Source organism: Rhinoderma darwinii, chromosome 8 (assembly GCF_050947455.1).
Source record: "Rhinoderma darwinii isolate aRhiDar2 chromosome 8, aRhiDar2.hap1, whole genome shotgun sequence".
Lineage (NCBI taxonomy): Eukaryota > Metazoa > Chordata > Amphibia > Anura > Rhinodermatidae > Rhinoderma > Rhinoderma darwinii.
In genome coordinates this window covers 107,013,667-107,037,263 of record NC_134694.1, presented here as the reverse complement: position 1 = coordinate 107,037,263, position 23,597 = coordinate 107,013,667, and the positions used below count along the sequence as shown (strand labels likewise).

Sequence of the window (23,597 nt, the reverse complement as noted above, 5' to 3'; positions counted from 1 at the left end):
GAGAAATCCCATAAATAAATATGCCCTTCAGCTGATCCTGAACGTAAAAACGTCCTGACAGGGCACATGACAAGGAGCTGTCCGTTTACTTGCCCCACTCTGAGGTAACTAGACACCCCCTAATATCACTGTGTACCCTGCTCTCATTATACAGCACTTGCTGAGGTAACTGCGTCACTAGACTGTGTATATAACATACATGGACATTCCCGCCATAACTCGCAAGAGGCGACAATTTACGGCGTCAATATTATAACCCCCATCCCAATGTTGGATATAGGCCACACCCGCCTGCAAAAAATGTTCACCAATCAGCTGTTCCGGCGAAGGGAACTCTGGTCACGTGGTCAGCGTTCAACATGGCGGCGCCCAGGCTGGTAGGTCAATGTTAGAGAAATGTTTGTATTACGTGTAGGAGGAGGGCGGCTGCGTATATACGTGTGTGGACAGCGGTGTATGTGTGCGCTGTGTTTTACACCGGTCTGTCATGTTTTATTAGATACTTGAGATGAGATGTAGATTCTAAATGTCAGTACTACCCAATACGTAACCTGGCTCTTCAGTCATGAGCGACAGGCGCGCGGATATTAGGTGTAGTACGGTATAAGCTGCTCGCAGTTTGAAGACTTCCTGTAATGAACTTCATAAAGGCAAAAAGGGAGCAGTTGCCCATAGCAACCAATCATTGCGCTGCTTTTATTTTCTAAATTGCATTGGAATAATGAAAGCTGGAATTTGATTGGTTGGTATGGGAAAGTGCGCCAGTTTTTTATTTTACATGAGGCTGTTTAACCCCTTGAGTTTATATATCACTGCGTTCCGAAATCTATAACTATTTTTCATTTCTCCGTAAATGTAGCAAAGGGCTTGAGTTCTTTTGCGGGACAAGTTGTATTTTCTATTGGCAGCATTTTAGGATACATATAATGTATTCCAAAACTTTTTATACATTTTTTTTTGGGTGGGGTAAAAAAAAGAAAAGCAATAGTTTTTGGGGTTTTTGTTTTTATGCCGTTCACCATGCGGTATAAATAGCAGGATAACTTTATTCTGCAGGTCAGTACGATTCCGATGATACCAAATTTGCCCGCGTCTATCATCCTGTGGATATGCCATAAATGTCAGAGATGGGAATAACCCTTTCATGGCTGGCACAGCATTTTGCATAATTTTTCATGCTTTTTTAAACAAAAAATGTTAATGTGTTTTTTTGGTTCAGCCATATTTTACATTCAGGCGGCTCTGTCACCAGCTCATCACTTCCCTATCTCCCACCTAATCTAATAGGCGCTTTAATGCTGATAACGCCAGTGTTTTTTGTTAATAAAACCGTTTATTATTTCCAAAGTTCTGTTCTTTTTTACACTTATGCTAATTTTGTCTTCATGGCCAACTGGGCATTTTTTTTCTTTTCACCGTGTGGGTGTTGTATAAAAAAAACTGTAGGACGCCGACCAATCAGCATCATGCACTTCTCTTCAGTCCAGCCCAGCGTGATTCACGGCTAGAATCGAGAGATCACGCTGTGACGTCACTCCCGCAGGTCCTACACCAGAGCGACGTAAAACAGACCAGACATCGCCTCCGATGTGGTCAACTTAGCTCCTCGATATTTTTTAATAAAAAGTGATCAAAAAGTCGTATGTACCAACAAATGGTACCAATAAAAACTACAGCTCGTCCTGCAAATAATAAGCCCTCGCACCGCTCAATCTACAGAAAAAAAGTTATGGCTCAGAATGTGGTGAAACAGAACGTAAGTAAAATTTAAGTAAACTAAAAGTAGTAAAATATAAATACAATCTATATAGATTTGATATCACCGTAATCGTTTTGAGCCACAGAATAAAGTTAAGTTGTCATTTTTACCACACGGTGAAAACAGTAAAAACTAAACCGAGGAATTTGGAGGAGTTTTTTCCAAATTTCAGCCCGCAAATATATTTTTTCCAGTATATCATATGGTACTTTAAATGCTAGCAATAGAAACTACAACTCCTCCCGCAAAAAATAAACCCTCACACCGCTCTATTGACGGAAAAATAAAAACGTTATGGCTCTTGGAAGATAGGAAGTGAAAAACGAAAATGAAACAAAAAAAATATCCGTGTCCTTAAGGGGTTAACGTCTACACATAGTAAACGGGGCCTAAGAACATTTCCTGGAACGGCTTTTTAAATCAAACTGCAGCCAAACAGAGTATCAGTGTGTTTGGTGCAACTTTCAAAATGCTTTTTATTAAAAAATAATTTGTACTTTTTCAGATACAGCTGCTTTGTATCCTGTATGCAGAGCAGCTGTATCTAGCGCTGAAACCTGAATCCATCAGGTCAGTGGCACTGACGGGTTCAGTGATAGCGGATCCAGCTGTAATCTATCACATCTAAGTTCATAACTTACATATGATCGATGACCGGTGGATCGACATGCAGGACCCGCTGACACTAAACCCGTCAGTCCTGCGCACCTGACAGGAACAGGATTTAGCGCACGATACAGCTGCTCTAAGTACAGGATACAAAGCAGCTGTATCTCTAAAAATAATTTTTAATAAAAAGGTGTACATGTCCTTTCAACATTTTCCCCAAGATATAAAAGGTTTCTATGGGCTTAAAATATGAAAACAATAAAGGTTGTAATATACTTACACCGCCAGTTCTCCCTCGTTCCCGCACCAGTGGTCTCCGTGTTCTGTGGAAAGCTGCGTCATGTCAGGATTAGGCCGGCGTCATGCCCACGACCTTGTTACAGATCTGTTTACGGATCCATGATATGTCGCCCATAGAAATCACTGGTAGTGAACATCCCCGTGCCTCTGATTCCAGATGTGGTATGTTTCATGCACTCTTTGATGATCAGGATGTCCGTCTTATTGGGGCAAAAACAAACTTTTTTCTTGTCTTGTCTCAGATGCAGAGTGTCAGAGTGCTGCCCGCCATCAGTCATGGGATCCTTCGTTACGGTTCATCGTCTTCTGAAACCAAAGAGAAGGTCCTGCAATATCTTATGAATAACTTCACCTCAGTTCAGACTATAATGAAGTGGAACAACGACTTCAAGTTCTGGCGACTGAAGACGAGGAATAAGTACGTATTCTGGAACATAAATCGCATCAAGTGATGGTGCGGCATTATCTTATAGAGCAGGTTAACTCTTCTCGGACCCTGACCGTGCCAGCCAACCGGTCCATACACAGAACTTCAAGATGCATACCTCCCAACAGTTCACCAACAAAGACTGCAAAGAAGCCGGCCTTGTGCAGGTTTGCATAAAATGGGCATTTCTAGCCAATTTTGGGCATTCTCTGTGGAACTGGGGTGGGGCTTAAAGGAGTTTTTTTAAACAATCCGAAATGATCACCTATCCACCCGAACTCCTGGAGCAAGGAGGAGCTTGAATGGAGCAGCGTTCGAGCATGCGCCCACCGCTCCATTCACTGTCTATGAGAATGATGAAAACAGCCAAGCTCTGTACTCTGCTGTTTTCATCATTCCCATAGGCATTGAATGAAGTGGCAGCGTGCACGCTCGACCGTCGCTTGGGACCCCCGTTCTCACGATCGGTGGGGGTCCCAGCGGTGGTTTCCCCAGCGACCAGAAAATTATTGCCTATCCTGTGGATAGGGGATAATTTACGATTTTGGGAAAACCCCTTTTAAAATATTCTGTTTGGTGCTCAAACGTTGCGAGGTATGCAAATTGGCTGTTCATGAATATGCATTATGGGTTACGCCCCTGTTCAGCCCTCATAGAATGCATCATTTAGCAACTTCCTCTACAAGATGAGAGCTGATTGGCCTGCCATGTGACCTTACTGCTGAGCAAAGAGATTGGTCAAAGCCCTCAATAAAGCTCTGGCTTTTAGACTCATTCAGAGAAAGTGAAACCCAATTAGACTCATTCACTACTAAGTAAAAAATGTTAAAATAAGGATCCAAAGTAAGAGATGTTAATTAATGGCATATCATATCAATTTGTCATCAATGTCTACTATTTAAACTGAATGCTTCCAGTTGCATATTGTGATATAACATGGATTGTAACTAAAAGAACAGAGGGGGATGTTTTTTTAAGTTGTTCCCTCCAGTAATTTTCTCCTGCCGTCCTGACATTGGGAGTGGAGATTCCGCTACTGCATTTTTTTAACATTTTGCATGGCATTATGGGTAGGCGACTTTCCGACAAGTCCCTTGTACTGCACTTTTTGGATACGTTAACACTTCAGAATTTCCGTGCAGAAAATTTGGCTAGAAATTCTGCAATGTTTACGCTGTAGGAGAACATAACTAATGGTCAACTGGGCTGATGTTATAAGGATTGATGCAAAGAAGAAATAAATACGGAAATCAAACTGACTTTTACATTGTTAATTATATTAATTTCCTGTTTGTCTCTATTTTTTTTAGACGCTTTTATTTAATAGAATCAATGTATGGAAAAAATGCTGCCGCCGCATACTACACGCTGGAGCAGAAGGGAGGTGTGAGGTGCGGTACCTGCTGAAATCATGTCTCTCGCCCGGAAATAAATACTTGGGGAACAATTAAAGCAATTTAAAATAAAAGTTCACATTGTTCGAAAATTGCCTAAATAGCGATTGCCCGATATAATATTACGGGACTTGCTTGTGTTACCTGCAGGAATAAAGGGAATAAATTGCAGAGATGCCAAGAAAACAAGTGCCTGGCAGCGCCTCTGCCTCGTCAGCAGGCTATGTGCAAAGTTATGGCAATATGTGTTGTGGGTCCCATTTCTAGGCTGCGTGCTGACATGTCTAAGGGGGGGGGGGGTGTTCACCTGTAGTATTTTGTCGCTGTTTTTGACGCGGAAACCACGCCCGAAATCGCCTCCCATTGATTTCAATGGGAGGTGGAGGCATTTTTTTTTTTCCGCATGCCCTATCTTCGGGCATTTACGTCTCTGACCTCCCATTGACATGAAAGCGGTTTTCGCTGCGTTTTTCCCCCGCGGCGCTCAATGCCGTAAAACGCAGTGAAAACAGCGTGCAGGCAGGTCAAAACTTGCTTCAAAATTCCTGAAGGAATTTTGGGGCAGATTTTTCTGTCTGCAAAAAAACTCGGGCCTAAAGGTGCAGTCACACGCGACAGAATTTTTTGGGTCTAAATTTCTTTGACTTAAAATCCGTTGCATTTATCTGAACTTGCAGACATCCAAGCACCAGCTCTTATAGTTTCCACGGACCACGTCACCAGCTTTCCCAGTGCCCTGAACTTAATATCTGCCTTGTTCGACAGAGATTGGGGATATAGCATAATTCGGTAAAGTTGCTTTTGCAATCTGTGAAGGATGGGTGACAACCCCTTAGGGGGCTGAAGTGACAGCCATATTGGTTGCCGCCCAGCTTGCCCAGAAAGAACGTTAACATAATGACATCCTTGACAATGAGCGTCACCAACTCTTTCCTTCAGGTTCAAAGGTCACGCTGAGTGGCTTCCGCCAAACCATAAGGGACGTTATCATTTTCAGCAGTACAAGGACGTACCTGTAGAATGTGTGGACTTAAGTGGAAGCATGGTGACCTACATGGGCCTGAGCAACATAGGTAAGAGAGCAAATGAGCTTTAAAGCGGATCCGTCTCCTGTTCTATAGTTCTAATTTTTAGGGTGTGAACAGACAGAGAGCTGTATAGTAACAAGAAAGTGAAATATCATATTAATCATGTGACTGAAATAAACCTTATTTTTCAATTCAGTGCCATTTTCAAGAACTCTGATTGCTGTCAGTGAATGAGAGCATTCCAAGATCACATACTTCCCTAAGATCTGACATAGCAGAAGATCATTCATTTTAACAGGATTTTGCCCTTTAAGCTTTCTAGATCTCTGCTTGCTGTCTGTGCATGGGAACAATGTTGTTTACATTGAGAAGCTGAAAACCGCGCAAAGGACACTGCTCTTTACAAGAGTGAGATGTGATAGACCTAACTCCTGTACCGCTGGTGCTGCTACTCGCACAGCAACATAAATGTGCAGCGCGGTGATGACACAGGCTCAGAAGCTGCGTCTATGTCATCAGCAGTGGGTGTCCGCTGTAACGATCAGGATTGAAGCTAGCTACGATCCCATCCGGTCAACCCCCCCTAGATGCCGCGATCAATAGCAACTGCAGCATCTAAGGAGTTTGACAGAGGGAGGGGGTTCCCACTGTCAGCCTATTGGTGCCAGGGGAGCCTAACAAATGGCAATAGGCTGCCTGTCTGCAGAATACATAAGTAGTGCAGCGTATTATGTAAGCAATCAAATGATCGCATGTCCAAGCCCCACCCCTTTTTTTTAATACAATATAATAAATCTTGCAAAAAAAAGTGTTTTTAAGTCTTTTTTTTTTTTTAGGGAAAAATGCTTTATTATGGGGGGGCGGAAACGGGACTATACAAAGTTGGTATTGGCGCATCCGTAACAATCCGTACCATAAAATGATGCTATAAAAAAATTGAAAAGCAATTGCAGAGTTGCTGTTTTTGGTTTTTTTTTCATCCTGTCTCCCAAAAGACAGAATAAAAAGTGATCAAAAAAAAAAGTTGTGTGTACCCCAAAATTTTACCAAGGAAAACTACCGGATGTCCTGCAAGAAACGAACCCTCATACATGTGACGGGAAAATAAAAATGTTTTGGGTCTTAGAAAACGGCGACTAAAAAAATATTTATTTTTAATAAAAGTGATTTCGGTATGCAAATGTAGTAAGACATAAAAAAAACTATATAAATAGAGACCTTTCATTCTGGAAATCAGTGGTGGCCCGAGATCAGACTTCACCAATGTGATCTTCTCCGGTGTATCTACAACATATCAGATCATTTTCACTGGATTTCCCCTTTAAAAGGGTTGTCCAGTCATAAAAAATTGATGGCCTTTCCTCAGGATAGACCATCAATCTCTCATCGATGGGGGTCTGACTCTCGGCACCTCCGCTGATCATCTGGTGTGAAGGGGGCGCGGCGATCGTATGTGCGCTGCTCCCCCTTCATTCCTTATCTGCTCGTACTGTGAATTGCCGTCACACTTGTAGCGGCGGTTCACATTATAAGGCTGGGTTCACACGAGCATGTTACGTCCGTAAAGGACGGAACGTATTTCGGCCGCAAATCCTGGACCGAACACACTGCAGGGAGCCGGGCTCCTAGCATCATAGTTATGTACGACGCTAGGAGTCCCTGCCTCTCCGTGGAACTACTGTCCCGTACTGAAAACATGATTACAGTACGGGACAGTTGTCCCGCAGCGAGGCAGGGACTCCTAGCGTCGTACATAACTATGATGCTAGGAGCCCGGCTCCCTGCAATGTGTTCGGTCCGGGTCTTGCGGCCGAAATACGTTCCGTCCTTTACGGACGTAACATGCTCGTGTGAACCCAGCCTTAAGGCTCGTTCACACGAGCGTGATTCTCGTACGTGTGCTGTTCGTTGAAACAACGCGCAGCATACGGCCCCATTGACTTCAGCGGGGCTATTCACACACGCATTGTGTTTCACGCAACCGCGTGCTGTCCATGTTTTACGCATCAATTACAAAAACAGACCACGCGCAAAGCACACTGATGCAAAACGCAACGCGCATGGACAGATTTAACGTGCGTTTTTTACGTGCGTAAATCTGTCGCGTCGTGTGAATGCAGCCTTACAGCCTTCTCCCATTCAAGTGACTACTGTCAACTGCCGCTACGAGCGTGTCAGTGATTCACGATACGAGAGCCGCTGCCCCTTAAAAACAGCTGATCGCCAGGGGTGCCGAGAGACGAACCCCCACCGATCAGTTGTTGACGGCCTATTTTGAGAATAGGCCACCGATTTCCTACGACTGGACATCCCCTTTAAACTTTATTGTAATAACTCCTGTAAATATATTATAAGCACACCTGACTGGGTCTAGTACGGGAATAAAGTCCATGAGCAAACAGGGTTTTGTTATCCGTTTCTTTGTTTGTGGCATCTGCCTTTTGTGGCCAGAAACGCCATTGTAGACAGAAGGGAACTGGGAGGAGTAGACGGGATTATGGGACAAACACAAACTATAAACCTTGCAATCCGTTCTTTGTATATTTTTTTAACATCGTTTACTTTCTACTGTACAGTCGGATTGCAGGAGTTGCGGGAACTGAACCTCAGCCGCTGCCGGTACATAGATGACTGGGCTTTAAGTCGACTGCATGTATTTAAGGATTCCTTACAAGTCCTGTCATTAGCTGGATGTCATCAAGTGACTGAACGAGGGTTGGCCACCCTACACCACCTACAGTGAGTGCTCCCCCTTTTTACCAAGATTTTCCCATGTGATTGTCAAACTATAAATTTGGTATATTTGTGTAGAAGACAGACAATTATCGTTGGTCTGAACTATAGGGTGGGCAATATGGGCATTTGTCCACCTCCTTAGCGGCCTTCATATCCCAGTTCTCTCCAGCACTTTCCAGACACATCCAGCAGTAAGACATAAGCGTTTGGAAAGTTTTTACTTGTACCTCCAACAATATAACCGTTTTATTTGTGGCAAGAAGTGACTACGCAGCTTTTACCAATACATAGTAATAAGGGTCGGAGCTGTATTCGCCTTGTTTGGAGCACTGATGCCCCAAAATATTCGGTGGCTGAGCATGCATGTTTTTTTTTACCAAAGTGAAATAAGGATAAGCAGATCCAGGCACATCTAGCACCGCTTATCTCTATGTTGAAGTGACAAATGATTGAGTTCAACTCGAACCTTGTTTCCCTCTTTCATAACCCTCATGTATCAGCCAGAGAAGACCGAGACTATAAAGTGCGTCTCGCACCCTGGAGCACCTAGCACGTCCAGGCAAGACATCTTATTGATTTAAATGGAAACTGTGCAATGCTTCTTTTCTCCTGTGGTGGCGCTGCAGAGAAATTGAATGCTTACTGCCAGGTTCCTCCACAGATTAGTTGATCACTGGAGGTCCTAACAGTGGGAAACACTATAAGCAGCTTAAAGGGGTATTCCCATCTTAGACATTTATGGAAAATCTACAGGATATGCCATAAAGGTCTAATAGATGTGGGTCCCACCTATGGGATCTCCACGGTCTCCAGAACAGGTCACCTGTGCCGCATCCAGATGGAGAATGAATGAAGAGGTGGCAAGAATTGCGAAAAGAGCCTTGCCAGCTGTTCTCCACTGTTTATGTAATCCCAGCCACCATTTTCCACCCGGATGCAGTGGTCGCCTCACTAGGCTGGACAGGGTCGGGGGAGATAAGAGAGCTGGTACCCGAATCTATCAGACATTTATGTCTAAGATGGAAATACCCCTTTAACATTACAGGGGGCCCTTCTAACAAAAACTTATTGTACAAGCGGACAACCCCTTTAACAATAATCTCCATGTTCGCAGTCCGCTTACGTCTTATTATGGGTGTGGCCTAACCTGCAGTTCTTTTCTCAGGAATCTGAAGCATTTGGATTTGTCTGACCTCCCCGCCGTCAAAAATAAGGGGTTAACGCTGATCCTCTTGGAGGAGATGTTGCCAGCCTGCGAGATTGTGGGGTTTGATTATACAGATGGGCTGTATACAGAGGAGATCGCGGCCAGCTCAGAGCGCATGAAATAAACCCGGCTCATGGAGAGCCCGGCTGCTAAGGTGAGCCGAGTTATGTCAAAGTCTTGAAGTTGTGAGTCTGTATACATCTCCGTGGCTTGTATTCACCTTGTTCGGAGCACTGATGCCCAATATGCCATGACTGCTTTGACATTTAAGAAATCTTTATGTTTACCTTTGAAACCCTTTTTGCAGTTTGTGTATAGGTATAATTTACTTAAGCAATGCACTTACAAACCTTCTCGACTTCTTAACTTATCTCACAGCCTATATTATAGTCCAGAGCTGCATTCACAATTCTTCCCAGCTGAAATACTCCAGCATTCCTACTGGCACAATGATTACACAGTGGATGTTCAGGTAATTTGCATTCTGGGAAGAGTTTGCCTTACACTAGACACCATATAATAATCTGATGTAGGACACAACAAGCTTTCCCGTTGCATTATATGAGCTCCACCAAGCTGTTAGGGTCTGGTGGCAAGATGTTAACTGACAAACAGCAGAACTATGAATGCAGCTCTGGAGTATAATACAGGCTGTAACTCAGGATCGGTACAAGATGTGTAATGCAATGTATTTACTCAACTTTATGTGTAGGTTATATCTGTGTTCAAACTGTAAAATGGTGGACATACACTGTTCAGTGATCGTATTAAAACCACTGACAGGTGAAGTGACTCACATTGACTATCTGGTTACGGTGGAGCCTGACAAGAGGTGGGATATATTAGGCAGCAAGTGAACAGTCGGTTCTTGAAGTTGATGTGTTGGAAGCAGGAAAAATGGTCCAGTGTAAGGATCTGAGCGACTTTGACAAGGGCAAAATGGTGATGACTAGAGGTCAGAGAATCTCCAGAACGGCAGGTCTTATGGGGTGTTTCCGGTATGCAGGGGTTAGTACCTACCAAAAGTGATCCAAGGAAGGACAACCGGTGAGCTGGCGACAGGGTCATGAGTGTCCAAGGCTCATTGATGCATGTGGGAAGCGAAGGCTAGCCCGTCGGGTCCGATCCCACAGAAGAGCCACTGTACAACAAATTGCTGAGAAAGTTACTGCTGGTGAAGATAGACAGGTGTGAGGACAGACAGTGCATCGCATGTGAGCTGGAGCATGGAGCAGATGGCTCCAGGATGCACTGTGGGAAGAAGACGAGCCAGCGGAGGCAGTGTGATGCTCGGGCAATGTTCTGCTGGGAAACCTTGGGTCCTGGCCTTCATATGGATATTACTTTGACATGCACCAAGTGCACGTCCTCATGGCAAAAGTAATCCGTAATGGCAGTGGCCACTTTCAGCAGGATAATGTGCCCTGCCACACTGCAAAAAAAAATCCGAAAAGTTCAAGGTGTTGACGGCCTAAAAATTACCCAGATCTTAATCTGATCAAGCATCTCTGGGATGTGCTGGAAAAACAAGTCTGACCGATCCATGGAGGCCGCACCTCACAACTTACAGGACTCAACCCCTTAACGACATCACCGTTCATGTACGCAGATGTGCGTTCTAACAATATGGTGCGGGCTCAGGAGCTAAGCCCCCGCCATATGCAGTGGGTTCTCTCTGTTTTACACATCTGACACCCGCTTGCAATGGCCAGGATTATGGCATCTAAGCTGTTAGACCGTGGGAGGGGACACCCTTTGGCCCCCTTGCGACAAAATCGTGGGGTTCTGAGTAGTTGCCATGACAGCCGGAGGCCTCAGTGCCCTGCCAGAGGAAAAGTTCAATAGGAGAGCACAAAAAAAGGCCGTACATTGCAATACATGTGTATTGCATGAGCGATCCATCGGTTGCATAGTAAAGTGCCGTAGGTGGGAAAAAAAAACCCAAAAAGCAACTTCCCATTTAAAAAAATGAAAACAATAAAAGAATAAGATAATTGGTATCACTGCGCTCTTCTTGAAAGTCCAAAACTATTACAATATCACGTTATTTAACCCGCACCGAGAACGCTGTATGGAAAAAAAATTCACCATGGCAGAATTGATGTTTTTACGGTCACCTCACGTCCCCCAAAAAATTGGAATTGGGGCCTGTTCACATCAGCGTTGGCTTTCCGTTCAGGGGTTCCGTCTGAGGTTTCCGTCGGGTGAACCCCGCAACGGAAAGTCAAACGGAAACCACAGCTTCCGTTTGCATCACCATTGATATCAATGGTGTCGGAAACACTGCTAATGGTTTCCGTTTGTCACCATCCTGGCAGGTTTCCGTTATTCCGACGGAATCAATAGCGCAGTCGACTGACGGAAACCTGCCGGAACGGTGGCCATTAGCAATGTTTCCGTCACCATTGATATCGATGGCGATGCAAACGGAAGCTGTGGTTTCCGTTTGATTTTCCGTTGCGGGGTTCCACGACGGAAACCCTGAACGGAAAGCGAACGGTGATGTGAACAGGCCCTAAAAAGTCGTTTGTAAAAAATGAAAACTACAACTCGCCCGAAAAACAACCCCTTAGACTGCTCCATTAATGGAAAATTAAAAGTTATGGGTCTCAGAATATGGCAACACAAAACACGGCTGAATACATCGGGCAAACCAGATTTTTGGTGGTCACCCGTTGCATTGTTGCTATGCAACAGGCCAGGCACATTCTGCCTCATATTTTATTATTTAGAAACCTATAGGAGATTAAACGTCATGATTGGGGAAAAGTTCACATGAGAAACTATGGCTTTCACCGGAGTCTCCCTTTACATATAATGAACACCTCCATAAGAGTGGAGGTCACATGACAGGAAGTCTACGCACAGAAGGGTTAGACTGTTGATGCTACCATGGCAACCCCAGGGAATATCCAATGTTTACATTACTGTTGTAGTCATCAGATCAGGAGAAAAAGAGAAAATTAAAGTAAGGTGTAAGTTCGTATCCTAAGACAACCACAGGTGACAGTCTATGGACTGAGAGGATAGACGGATTCACATTACAGGGCCTGGTTTATTCAAACTGTCATTCAGCAAAACTAGCCTTGTTGCCTGTAGCAACCAATCAGAGCTCCGCTTTTATTCCTTATACCTCTCTGGAAAAATTAAGCTTCGCTGTGATTGGTTGCTCTGGGCAACAAGGCCAGGTTGTCTGTTATACGATTTTGATAGACTATGCCCTATATTTGTCAGCCGTTCCTATTTTCGCTGGACTGTCCCATGAGCCAGATCTAAAAAAGGAATAGGGTTGGGAAAATTTGCATTATAAGGGGGGCATAAAAGCTCCATTCACAAGGAGCAATGATCATTATGTATTGGGACGAGAGATCGTTACCACAATCGTTCGTCCCAATGCATTTGCATCATGTCGGCAGCACCTCTCCCTCTTTACACAGTGAGATGTGCTGCTGACTAGCGACCATTTTTTATGGCAGCATAAAAGATCCGATTACCTGATGACCTGTGTTTCCTTATTCGTCGGCTGATCGTTGCTCTGTTTACACAGGGCACTGATCGCCAATGACCATTCATATTTACGCTCTTTTGCCCGATCATTGGTCCGTATTGAAGGGCTATAAGGACTTTTCTCATTCCGCAATTGTTATTTGTATTCAGCAACTCACCGCTTCACCGCTTGGGCTGAATAGGAAGATCTATACATTGGCTAATAGTATTTTTTTATTTTATTTTACTGCACCTATAACTGAGTGTGGATTTTCGATCCCCGACTTGTAGCTTTATATTTTTGCCTTACAGCTACGGCACTTTATCTTATCGGGGTCATCTCCCTATTTTTGTTGTTTCAATGCCTATGGGATCATAGGAGGATCGAAATGTAAAAATGATGTTTCTTTTTAATATATACAGGGTGGGCCATTTATATGGATACACCTAAATAAAATGGGAATGGTTGGTGATATTAACTTCCTGTTTGTGGCACATTAGTATATGGGAGGGGGGAAACTTTTCAAGCTGGCTGTTGACCATGGCGGCCATTTTGAAGTCGGACATTTTGTATCCAAGTTTCGTTTTTTCAATGGGAAGAGGGTCATCTGACGCATCAAACTTATCGAGAATTTCACAAGAAAAACAATGGTGTGCTTGGTTTTAACGTTACTTTATTCTTTCATGAGTTATTTACAAGTTTCTGACCACTTATAAAATGTGTTCAAAGTGCTGCCCATTGTGTTGGATTGTCAATGCAACCCTCTTCTCACACTCTTCACACACTGATAGCAACACCGCAGAAGAAATGCCTCCCGATCTGACCCCCTTAGACTTTTATCTTTGGGGTCATCTGAAGGCAATTGTCTATGCTGTGAAGATACGAGATGTGCAGCAACTGAAACTACGGATACTGGAAGCCTGTGCTAGCATTTCTTCTGCGGTGTTGCTATCAGTGTGTGAAGAGTGGGAGAAGAGGGTTGCATTGACAATCCAACACAATGGGCAGCACTTTGAACACATTTTATAAGTGGTCAGAAACTTGTAAATAACTAATGAAAGAATAAAGCAACGTTAAAACCAAGCACACCATTGTTTTTCTTGTGAAATTCTCGATAAGTTTGATGTGTCACATGACCCTCTTCCCATTGAAAAAACTAAAGTTGGATACAAAATGTCTGACTTCAAAATGGCCGCCATGGTCAACACCCAGCTTGAAAAGTTTCCCCCCTCCCATATACTAATGTGCCACAAACAGGAAGTTAATATCACCAACCATTCCCATTTTATTTAGGTGTATCCATATAAATGGCCCCCCCTGTATATAATGTTCCAGAGAGTCTGGGAAGAAATGAAACCGAGGTTTTCGATCACTCACGTTTTGTCCATTTGTCCTCTATGGAATAACCTGTAATCTTCCGAATTTGCAGGAAAGCGAGATGTTTTAATTTTAGAAAAAGAGGGGACTGATCTTTGTGTCTCAGCTGTTGATGTTTCCTTTTTTGAGAGTTTGTCAGCCCAATTTTTTTTTTAGCTAACCCATTTATTTTTACTGTTATTGATACTTTCTGTTTCCTCTTCTATTGGTTATTATTACACAATCGTTACTCATTTTAGCCTTTCATATAGTGGGTATTGTATAAATTAATTCTCATGCCTCTTTTACTTGTAAATCTAGGATACATTAGGGACACGATTTAGGATCTGTGGGATGACAGGTGGCACAACATATTGACATGCATTCTCCTTGTGTTGACCACAAAATGGTTAACTTTATGTGAATACACAGACTACTAAATTGTATTTTTTTTGTAAAAAAATTGAGCTACTTGGCGCTTTAAACGCTGTTTCCATGCATATGATTTGGACTTGGTCAAAAATTTGGCATATATACAACTTAAAATGAATACATAGTGGTGTTTGATTCTTTTGTTTGTCTTTTAGGCGATATGTCTGAATTGTCCTTTCTCTCTACACATGAAAAGAAACTAGTCACAAGACTGTTATTTTTGGCAAAGCTTCTTATAAGCGAGGAAATGGATCTCAGCCCATTTAATAACGTGTGAAGTTTGGCTTTGATTGGGAAAACATAATAATTATGAGCGTTTTTTTTCAAGTTAAGGGGTCAGGACAATCCTCAGAAGCGCTACTTTTACTGTTGTCCAATATATTTGTTTAGGTTTTTTTCTCTTTCTTTCATGATCCAGTGGGTGGGGGAGAGGAAATGAGGTATATATTTTTTGTTGTAGAAATTTCTGATGAGTATATTATATGCGGTATTTATATTTTATAAACAGAAAAATTAAGATTAGACCAAAAAAAAAATCAAGGGGGCAGAAAATGACCTATTGACACATATTTTTTTAAGAATATTTGGTGTTTTATTTTTTTTAATATTTTCTATGACATTATCTTTATTGAAAATAACCCTAAAATCTTGCAGTTCTCACTCTGACCACTGAGACTCACAATAGACTGACTCGTCCTGTTCTGTAGAGATCACTTCTTAACTGTCATCTCGTTATCATCACAGGCAGGATTACGATGACAGGTAACACCTCTATATAGATAACACAGGATCCGCCATTCATAATAGACTGACCCTTCCTGTTCTGTAGTGATCACTTCTCAGCAGTCATCACATTATCATCACAGGCAGGATTACACTGACCGGTAACACCTCTATATAGATAACACAGGATCCACCATTCATAATAGACTGATCCTTCCTTTTCTGTAGAGATCACTTCTCAGCAGTCATCTCATTATCATCACAGGCAGGATTACACTGACAGGTAACACCTCTATATAGATAACACAGGATCCACCATTCATAATAGACTGAAGGGCCTTTTAGACGAGCCAAGAAATTGTAACGGTTAGCGAGTCATTCCGTAGCGAACGATCGTTATTTAATTGCATCTATTATCTTTGAAATAGTTGTTATTGTGATCGTTGTTTAGGTCACTTGTCTGGCATCTTTTTGTGCATTAGCACCTGCTTTGTTGTTGAAAGACGAACGATACCTGTTTAAACTTTCTTTAGTGATGACGAACGATAATTCACTTATTCAAAATGACATGATCGTCGATATACGAAGAATATATCGTTAATCGTTCGATCTCTTTCAGTGTTTACACCGAGGCTAATTGATCACTTTTGCTCAATCGAACGATTATTCGAACGAGAATCGACTCGTCTAAAAGGCTCTTGTCCCTTTGTGTTCTGTAGAGATCACTACTTGGCAGTCATCTCATTATCATCACAGGCAGGATTACACTGACAGGTAACACCTATATATAGATAACACAGGCTCCACCATTCATAATAGACTGACCCTTCCTGTTCTGTAGAGATCACTTCTCAGCAGTCATCTCATTATCATCACAGGTAGGATTACACTGACAGGTAACACCTATATATAGATAACACAGGATCCACCATTCATAATAGACTGACCCTTCCTGTTCTGTAGAGATCACTTCTCAGCAATCATCTCATTATCATCACAGGTAGGATTACACTGACAGGTAACACCTCTATCTATAAATTATAGAGGATCCACCATTAACAATAGGTGATGGACACGGCTCCCCTCCTCCCCCTTCCTGCACAATGACCTCGCACAGGTCACAGTGCATGCCTAGAAAACTTTCATAGAAGTTAATAGGTCAGCTCCAGACTATTGATTCCTATGGCCCATGTGGCTGCTATAAGGCATATCTCTAAATGCTGTTAACAGCAGCTCAGGCAAGATGGCCGCCCCATAATCCTGCACATAAATTAGAATAATAAAATCTACAATCAAAAAATAAAAACAAATTGGGGAAAAAAAATATTATGTTTCACTATCTGGTTTTAATTTAGTAAAACAAAACCTAGGCGATACATTTCCTTTTAAAGGGCTATTCCCATCTCAAAAATGTATGGCATATCCACAGGTATGCCATAAATTTCCGATAGATGCAGATTCCACCTCAGGGACCTAGAACAGGAACCCCTGACATCAGTCCTACACTCTCCCGCTGTCACTGGGCTCCGGCCACTGAGTTACGAGGTGGCTGTGAGTATGGAAACAGCGAAGCTCTGCATTCTCGGCTGTTTACGTATTCCCATAGAAACGATACCAGTTAATTTTTTGCTAAAGTGACAACTGGACCTGCCGTAATATTGGTTGTCAATTTTTAATTAACTACTCAGTCGCTGACAACTGTCGCAACAAATATGGCGGCTGATTGTGTGGTCAGTTTTGGATGAAAATTCTCTTTAATCAAAATGGCTACTTATGAATATTAATTATGGGTACCGTTCCTGTTCAGCCCTCTTAAAATACGTAATAGAGCATCCTTCTTTACATAGTGATCGCTGACTGGCCTTGCTGACCTCACTTACACTATTGAGCAACGTGAATATCATTGGTCAACCCCATCATTGAACAAGCCTCCGAGCTCCTTTTTATAGACTCATTCAGAGATGGACAAACTCCTAAGACTCATCTCCACTTAATAACATTTTCCAAGACAATGGGCAGCTAAAGTCACCTGGACCACCCTTTATCTTCTTTGATCAAAGTGATCAGCTGATTGCCGCAGGTCCAGCAGCCAAAACCTGCAGTTTGCCACACATTTTCCCTGCAGCGGCCACTGCAGGTGAAATGTGGTATGACATGGCAAATAAATGGCTACAATGTAATGGTCGCACCGCGTTTTTCAAGCAGCTGCCAGTCCACTCTGATTAACAGATGGGGTCACAACTGTTTGCCCCTTTATTCTACGCACTGCAGCATTCCCGTCTTAGGGGTCATTCACACGACTGTTGTTATCTTTAGTGTCCTTATCTGGGTTTTTTTTGCGGATAGCATATCGAACCATTCCTTTCTATAGGGCTATGCAAACATCCGTTTTATTTGCGGGGTCCGTTACACAAATGAATGAACAGGTCCTATTCTTGTCCGTGTATATGCTCCGTCTGACCAATTCTAGTATATGGGTCTGCCAAAGAAACGGACATCACTCAGAAGCCACTAGAATCCGTGTTTATCTGTCCGCAAAACGAAAACGGTCCTGTGCATGATGTATAAGAGGGATCTATAGTACTGCTCATCCTGAGCCTCCTGGTTCATGAACATTGCAAAAACTACAAAACTGCCAGAAGAATTATTACATTCTCACACACATAGATCATAGGAGCGAGGAGGGGACAGGGGAAGAACGTCTGTGCTTAGATATATGCCATTCAAGGTCTGTGGAAAGCTGAGTGACAACCCCTCTGGGCACTGTAATGGTTTCTATTAGTGCCTGTCACCCAGGATATCCCACCTGTGTAGACCAGCTGAGCCTTATAATACTTCATAGGAGAGGATAACCCAGGAACTTACATTTCCAGGCCATTTTTTTCGATTTAGTGGGAAACGCTCTATAAATGAGTCTCTGGTCCTGGCTCTCTGGGTACCAGTCCCTGTGTAGGACCGATCTGGGTATTCCAGCGCATTACATTCTGGAAGTGATTACCGAGGTTCATCCTTTGCTGAATAATTTAGTGCTGCTGAGACTTCTGGAGAATAAAGTCACTCGTGAGACGGGAGGAGGAGGAGGAGGAGGGGGAGACTGCTGGGTATTCTTCTGTAATCAAGTAAACAGGAGGAGGCAGCGGGCAGGCAGAGAGTGGTGAAGACACGAGTCATTGTGCCAATGCTGGAATTATCTGTGCCACATCTGTGTAAGGTAAGCCATGCTGCCCGCTGCATGGAGCAGATGGTATTACCAGCTCTATTTCCCCTTGGCTCATGCCATAGCGGACCACATTACGGCAGATTACCAAAGACCATTTATCTGCTTTCTTACAGGATGATAAATATTCCAGTGCATGTCATGCGTGCAGTGTAGGATTTTACTGTGTCCGCTCTCCGTCTACAACTCCTCTCCCCGGGAATGTTTAGTCATCAGAGGAGCCGCTGCTTCCTCATCACTATGGGACACGATCAGCGTGATGAATTGGAGTCATGCTGCTTGTCTGTTCGGTGATTTGTATTAGATTGAAGTCTTCGGTGGACAAAAAAAAACTGCAAATATATAAACTAAGAGAAATATGTGCGCAGGGTTCTATTATTGTTATCTAGTACCCGTCGCTGACACTCGGTGAGGTCAGACATTTTTCCAGGTCAAATCTACTGAGAAAAAAGTCCTCCTGTCAATGACATCCGATGGTTGGATGTGTCGTCATTCAGTCTTATATAATAACGATGTATATTGATTTCGGTGCCGCTCACTCTAGAATGTCGCATGGGAGATTGCCGTAACAAAAATGTTAGAACGCGATAGTTATACGGTGCTCTTCATTAGCAAATCGGTGGGGTCTGTGAGCTCAGATTTCTTCTTTAAAAATTGTCTAGACCAGTGTTCCCTAACCTGTGGCTCTTCAGCTGTCGCAAAATTACAATCCCCCCCATCATGCTACGATGAGAGTTGTAGTTTTGCAACAGATGGAGTGCCACAGGTTGGCAAACACTGTCTTAGACAATTGAAGACCCTACGCTTTACTTTTTTTTATATTATATACAGTGTCTGTAGGTGGATCGTATACCTCTTCCTGGACTAATGATTTATATGTGTGATATTTTTACAGCCCATGCAGCGTTCAGCCATGGTGAGATGCCGGAAGTTCAGTATCTCGGTCATCGCCCTTCTCGCTCTGGTTTTCATCAAAATTTTCATTGACTTGACTTACGCTCCTCTCAAAATCTCTGACCCATCATCTATTTCCCCAGAACCCGACAGGAGCTCATTGACCATGTTGGAGCCCTTACAAGATGACGAGAAGTCGACTTTAGCAGCCCTGCAAATCTTGGCACAGAACTTGAGAAAACTGGTGCCCATTGCTGGAGCCTATTGGAATATTGAGCAACTTCAGTTACTGGACTTAAAGAGGCCGTGGGCATGGATGTGCGGCAAATCCACGGCACAGGTAAAACCACCGGAGCCATATCCAGACCTCTTATTGACCTTTCTAACTCAGGACCAATGTCGAAACCATAGAATGATCATAAATCAGCCGGACAAATGTCCATTCAATAGGACTTTTCTTCTTCTGGCCATCAAGTCTTCTCCACAGAACTTTGCACAACGACAGGCGGTAAGGGACACGTGGGGGGCAGAGAAAAACTATGGTGGCAAGTATGTAAGATTAGTCTTCCTTCTGGGCACAGTGACCGTGCTCGACCTATCTCCCCTCTTGGAGTATGAGAACAGCCGTTCACATGACCTTCTTCAGTGGGACTTTGCAGACACCTTCTTCAACTTGACGCTGAAGGACCAGCTGTTTTTGGGGTGGGCGAGGACATATTGTGCTAAAGCCTCTTACATACTAAAAGGAGATGATGATGTCTTTGTCCGGACGCACAACATAGTCCGCGTTTTATCACTACTGAGCAGCCAAAGGCGTCACTCACTCTATATGGGACATGTTGTAAAGTTAGCCAAACCTTACAGAGACCCTCGCAGTAAATACTATATTCCTGCATCTTTCTATATGGGGATGTATCCACCCTATGCTGGAGGAGGGGGCTATGTGTTTTCTGGATCTCTCACCCCATGGCTTTACTTGGTGTCCCATTTTGTGTTCCCCTATCCAATTGATGATGTCTATACTGGAATGTGTTTTATGGTTCTGGGGGTGAAACCAGTTGGACACCCGGGATTTAAGACATTCAATGCGCCAAAAAAAGAGAAATCATCAAGCTGCTCTGAGAAAAATCTCCTTTTAGTACATCAAAAAAGCCCCCAAGAGATATTGAAGATGTGGGGGGAAGAGTTTAAGGAGACACCAACGCAGCAGTGCTGATACCGGTGCCTTATTTTACACCGAACACTACCCCTGTTATTTCTGTGCCTCCACCCTACTGCCCCGTTCCTGCAAAAATGTTATGGAGTATGAAGTAAATGCAATGGCCGTGGCTTGGCACGTGGTAAATGTGATGTGATTTTGGGCCATGGTTCGATGCAAGATCCCCAGCTTTAACTGTCAGGAAAACAATACGTTATTTATAAGGGTTTTGTCTATTGTAACTGTTCACCGAAATAGATGGATAAAGATCCATTATCCTGAATTATCCGAATATTTGCCTTTTATAAATGCAGCTTGTGGAGCTTTTAGAGTAAATTTAAAGGAGTGGTTCACCCACATGGTAAATGAACGGGTTTCTTTAGGATATGTCCAGATGTGTGTAATGCCCAGACATATCCTACGGAGACTTACTTTACATTAGACTTTGTGGACGGAAGGGTTGAAACGTGAACAAACCCAAAGGTTAAGACTCCACGTCGTGGTATAATTGTGACGTTACTGTGATTTGCGGGCAACTTCATTGGTTCCTTACGGAAAGGACATTTGCAAGCTTTCTTGTAAAAAAAAAAATCCTAAAAAATCTGACTCGTGGTCGTGCCTTGCAACCTTTTCCCCATAGGCAAACATTGAGGTCGCCTGCGGGTTGTAGTAATACCGTAATTTTAGCAAGAATCGTGGGCATCGACATGGAGCCCTCACCTTATTTCACATGGACAAGAATAAGGTACTGCTCATGGAAGAGAAAATTAACTCCTATAGGGCCTGGAATCTGAATGGGGCCGTGCTGCAGTACCCTGCACAGCCTGTGGCGCTGCTGTGCAGGGAAAACCAGTGAAGGGGACGCAGCGCTGAAATAGTGCTGGGTCCCAGGTCGTCAGACTCGCACCGCTAGGATCTGCCATCACTTTGTGTGATGGGAATCTCTTTAATGTGTACCTGCACTTGTGATCTGCTGACGGGACATCGGGTGGGGAGAAACGCTCCTGTACGCTGGGGGGTACAGTTGCCGTGGCCAAAGGAATATCGTGCACAGGTCCTATTAGAATTAGACCCGTGCACAATACTAAACAGGGAACATGGCAAATGGTACCGCCCAGCGTGTGGGACCGTCTCTCCGCATCCAATGTCAGATCAGGCGGCAGATCACTAGTGTAGGTGCACTTTACGCTGGAGTCACTGACCAGAGCCGTGCGCTAATGGAGATGACCTGAAAAGCAACCAAAACTGGAGAAAGTAAAGCGCAGAAGGAAGTGACTTATAATTGTAAAACCACAACATGTTCGGGAAGAGAAGTGCAGATCAATAACAGCTTCACATTTTCTCCTTTTAAAGTTGCTTCTAATCCTCTCATTACTGATGCACTTTTTCCTATTACAGTATCCAATATCTAAGCCACCATTGTACATAAGAAAATTCATGAGTATAGTATAGAAATAATGGGTTAAAAGCATTTCAACTCCCAGCAGTGCGGAGAGAACTCCAGGCCCCTTAGCAGGTACTCGGCACCATTAACTCATGTGGCGCTCAGTCATTAGAAAGCAATTATAGGGAAATATTGGGGGTAATTATGGTAAGACAAGCGGAGAGTGATAATTGACTGGAAGCCGGCTCTTTAACTGACGTATTCAAAGATACATCAAAAACGGCAATTATATACCGCAAGTAATGGCAGCTTGCATTATTTAAGTCACGCAACTGAAAGTCTGCCTCATTTTATGGTTATGAACAGTAGAGGGTTAAATTGTTATAGGCAGGGACGACAGAATGAGAAGCACAAAATGCTGCAGTACTGTGCGGAGGATTGATGGCGATGAGCGCCCCATCTACAAGAGGAAGGGTTACACCCAGTTGTCAGTTTATTAATACATTTCTAGGAGGAATAACAGAGGATTGGCACATTAGAATCTTCAAAAACCACATTCATCCATGGGTTGCATCCACGTGTCATCCGTTTATTTCTCCTCTGCAAGCAATTTTTTTTTCATGCACCCATAGTGGTCGATGGACAAGCCTGGCCTGCGAAAACAGACCGGAATAGGGCATGCTATGAGTTTCTTACACAAAAAAAAAAAATGGATGCGTGTATAGCCCTATGTAATTGCATGGGTCAGTGTGCTGTCCATTGTTAAAACACACAGCACACTGATGAGAAAGAGCTTTAGCACCCAAAATTTAAATTTCATTTTGAACAATGTGTGCCCCTAGTAAGTGCAGGTTGTATCACATGGTCTCATTATTTAGCTCAAATAACTCTGAAACAATGAAGGAGTGAGTAGTAATGGAAGAGCTCTCCAGCTGCTACAACAAGCCTGCCAGGGCATACTGGGAGTTGTAGTTCCACAACAGCTGGAAAGTCAGATTGGAGACAGAGTTTATGGGCCCTATTACATGGGCCAATATTCAGGCAGACGAGCATTCATGTAAAATCTCGTAGCCGATCATTGCTCTGTATAATCAGGGCAAGGATCAGCCGATCAACAAGCTGATCTGCTCTTTTATGCAGAATTAAAAATCATCATTGTCGGCAGCGCATCTCTGTGTAATCAGGGAGACGCTGCGGACATGATGAGAATGTATAGGGACGAGCGATCGCAGTAACCAGCGCTCGTCCCCATACATATCCAATCATTGCTCCGTGTGATAGGAGCAAACGAGCGCCGGTTAACGAGCTGTCATGTTGTTCGGCGCTCATTTTCATGGCCCATATCAGGCCGTGTAATAGGACTTTAATCTGACTGTAAAACATCCCCCCCATCATCAGGAGGGAGACAAAACTCTAGAATTGCCAGGAGTTAAAGAGCGCACTATG

At 43.4% G+C, this 23,597-nt stretch overlaps 1 protein-coding gene across 5 annotated transcripts; it reads left to right on the top strand.

Moving 5' to 3' along the window:
* Positions 1–285: 285 nt before the first annotated feature.
* Positions 286–22,679, top strand: LOC142659771 (distal membrane-arm assembly complex protein 2-like). 5 transcript variants are annotated; one of them, XM_075836225.1, is made up of 7 exons: positions 286–377; positions 2,911–3,086; positions 4,406–4,486; positions 5,429–5,562; positions 8,094–8,256; positions 9,419–9,614; positions 19,713–19,796. In XM_075836225.1, the coding sequence occupies exons 1-6, from the start codon at positions 360–362 to the stop codon at positions 9,582–9,584; spliced, it is 738 nt and encodes a 245-aa protein (XP_075692340.1). In that variant the 5' UTR covers positions 286–359; the 3' UTR covers positions 9,585–9,614; positions 19,713–19,796. The 5 variants fall into 5 exon arrangements, with proteins under 5 accessions (XP_075692340.1, XP_075692339.1, XP_075692337.1 ...); XM_075836224.1 differs by lacking the exon at positions 19,713–19,796 and adding an exon at positions 19,571–19,659; XM_075836222.1 differs by lacking the exons at positions 286–377; positions 2,911–3,086; positions 4,406–4,486; positions 5,429–5,562; positions 8,094–8,256 and having other exon boundaries at positions 9,498–9,614; positions 19,571–22,679.
* Positions 22,680–23,597: the final 918 nt, after the last annotated feature.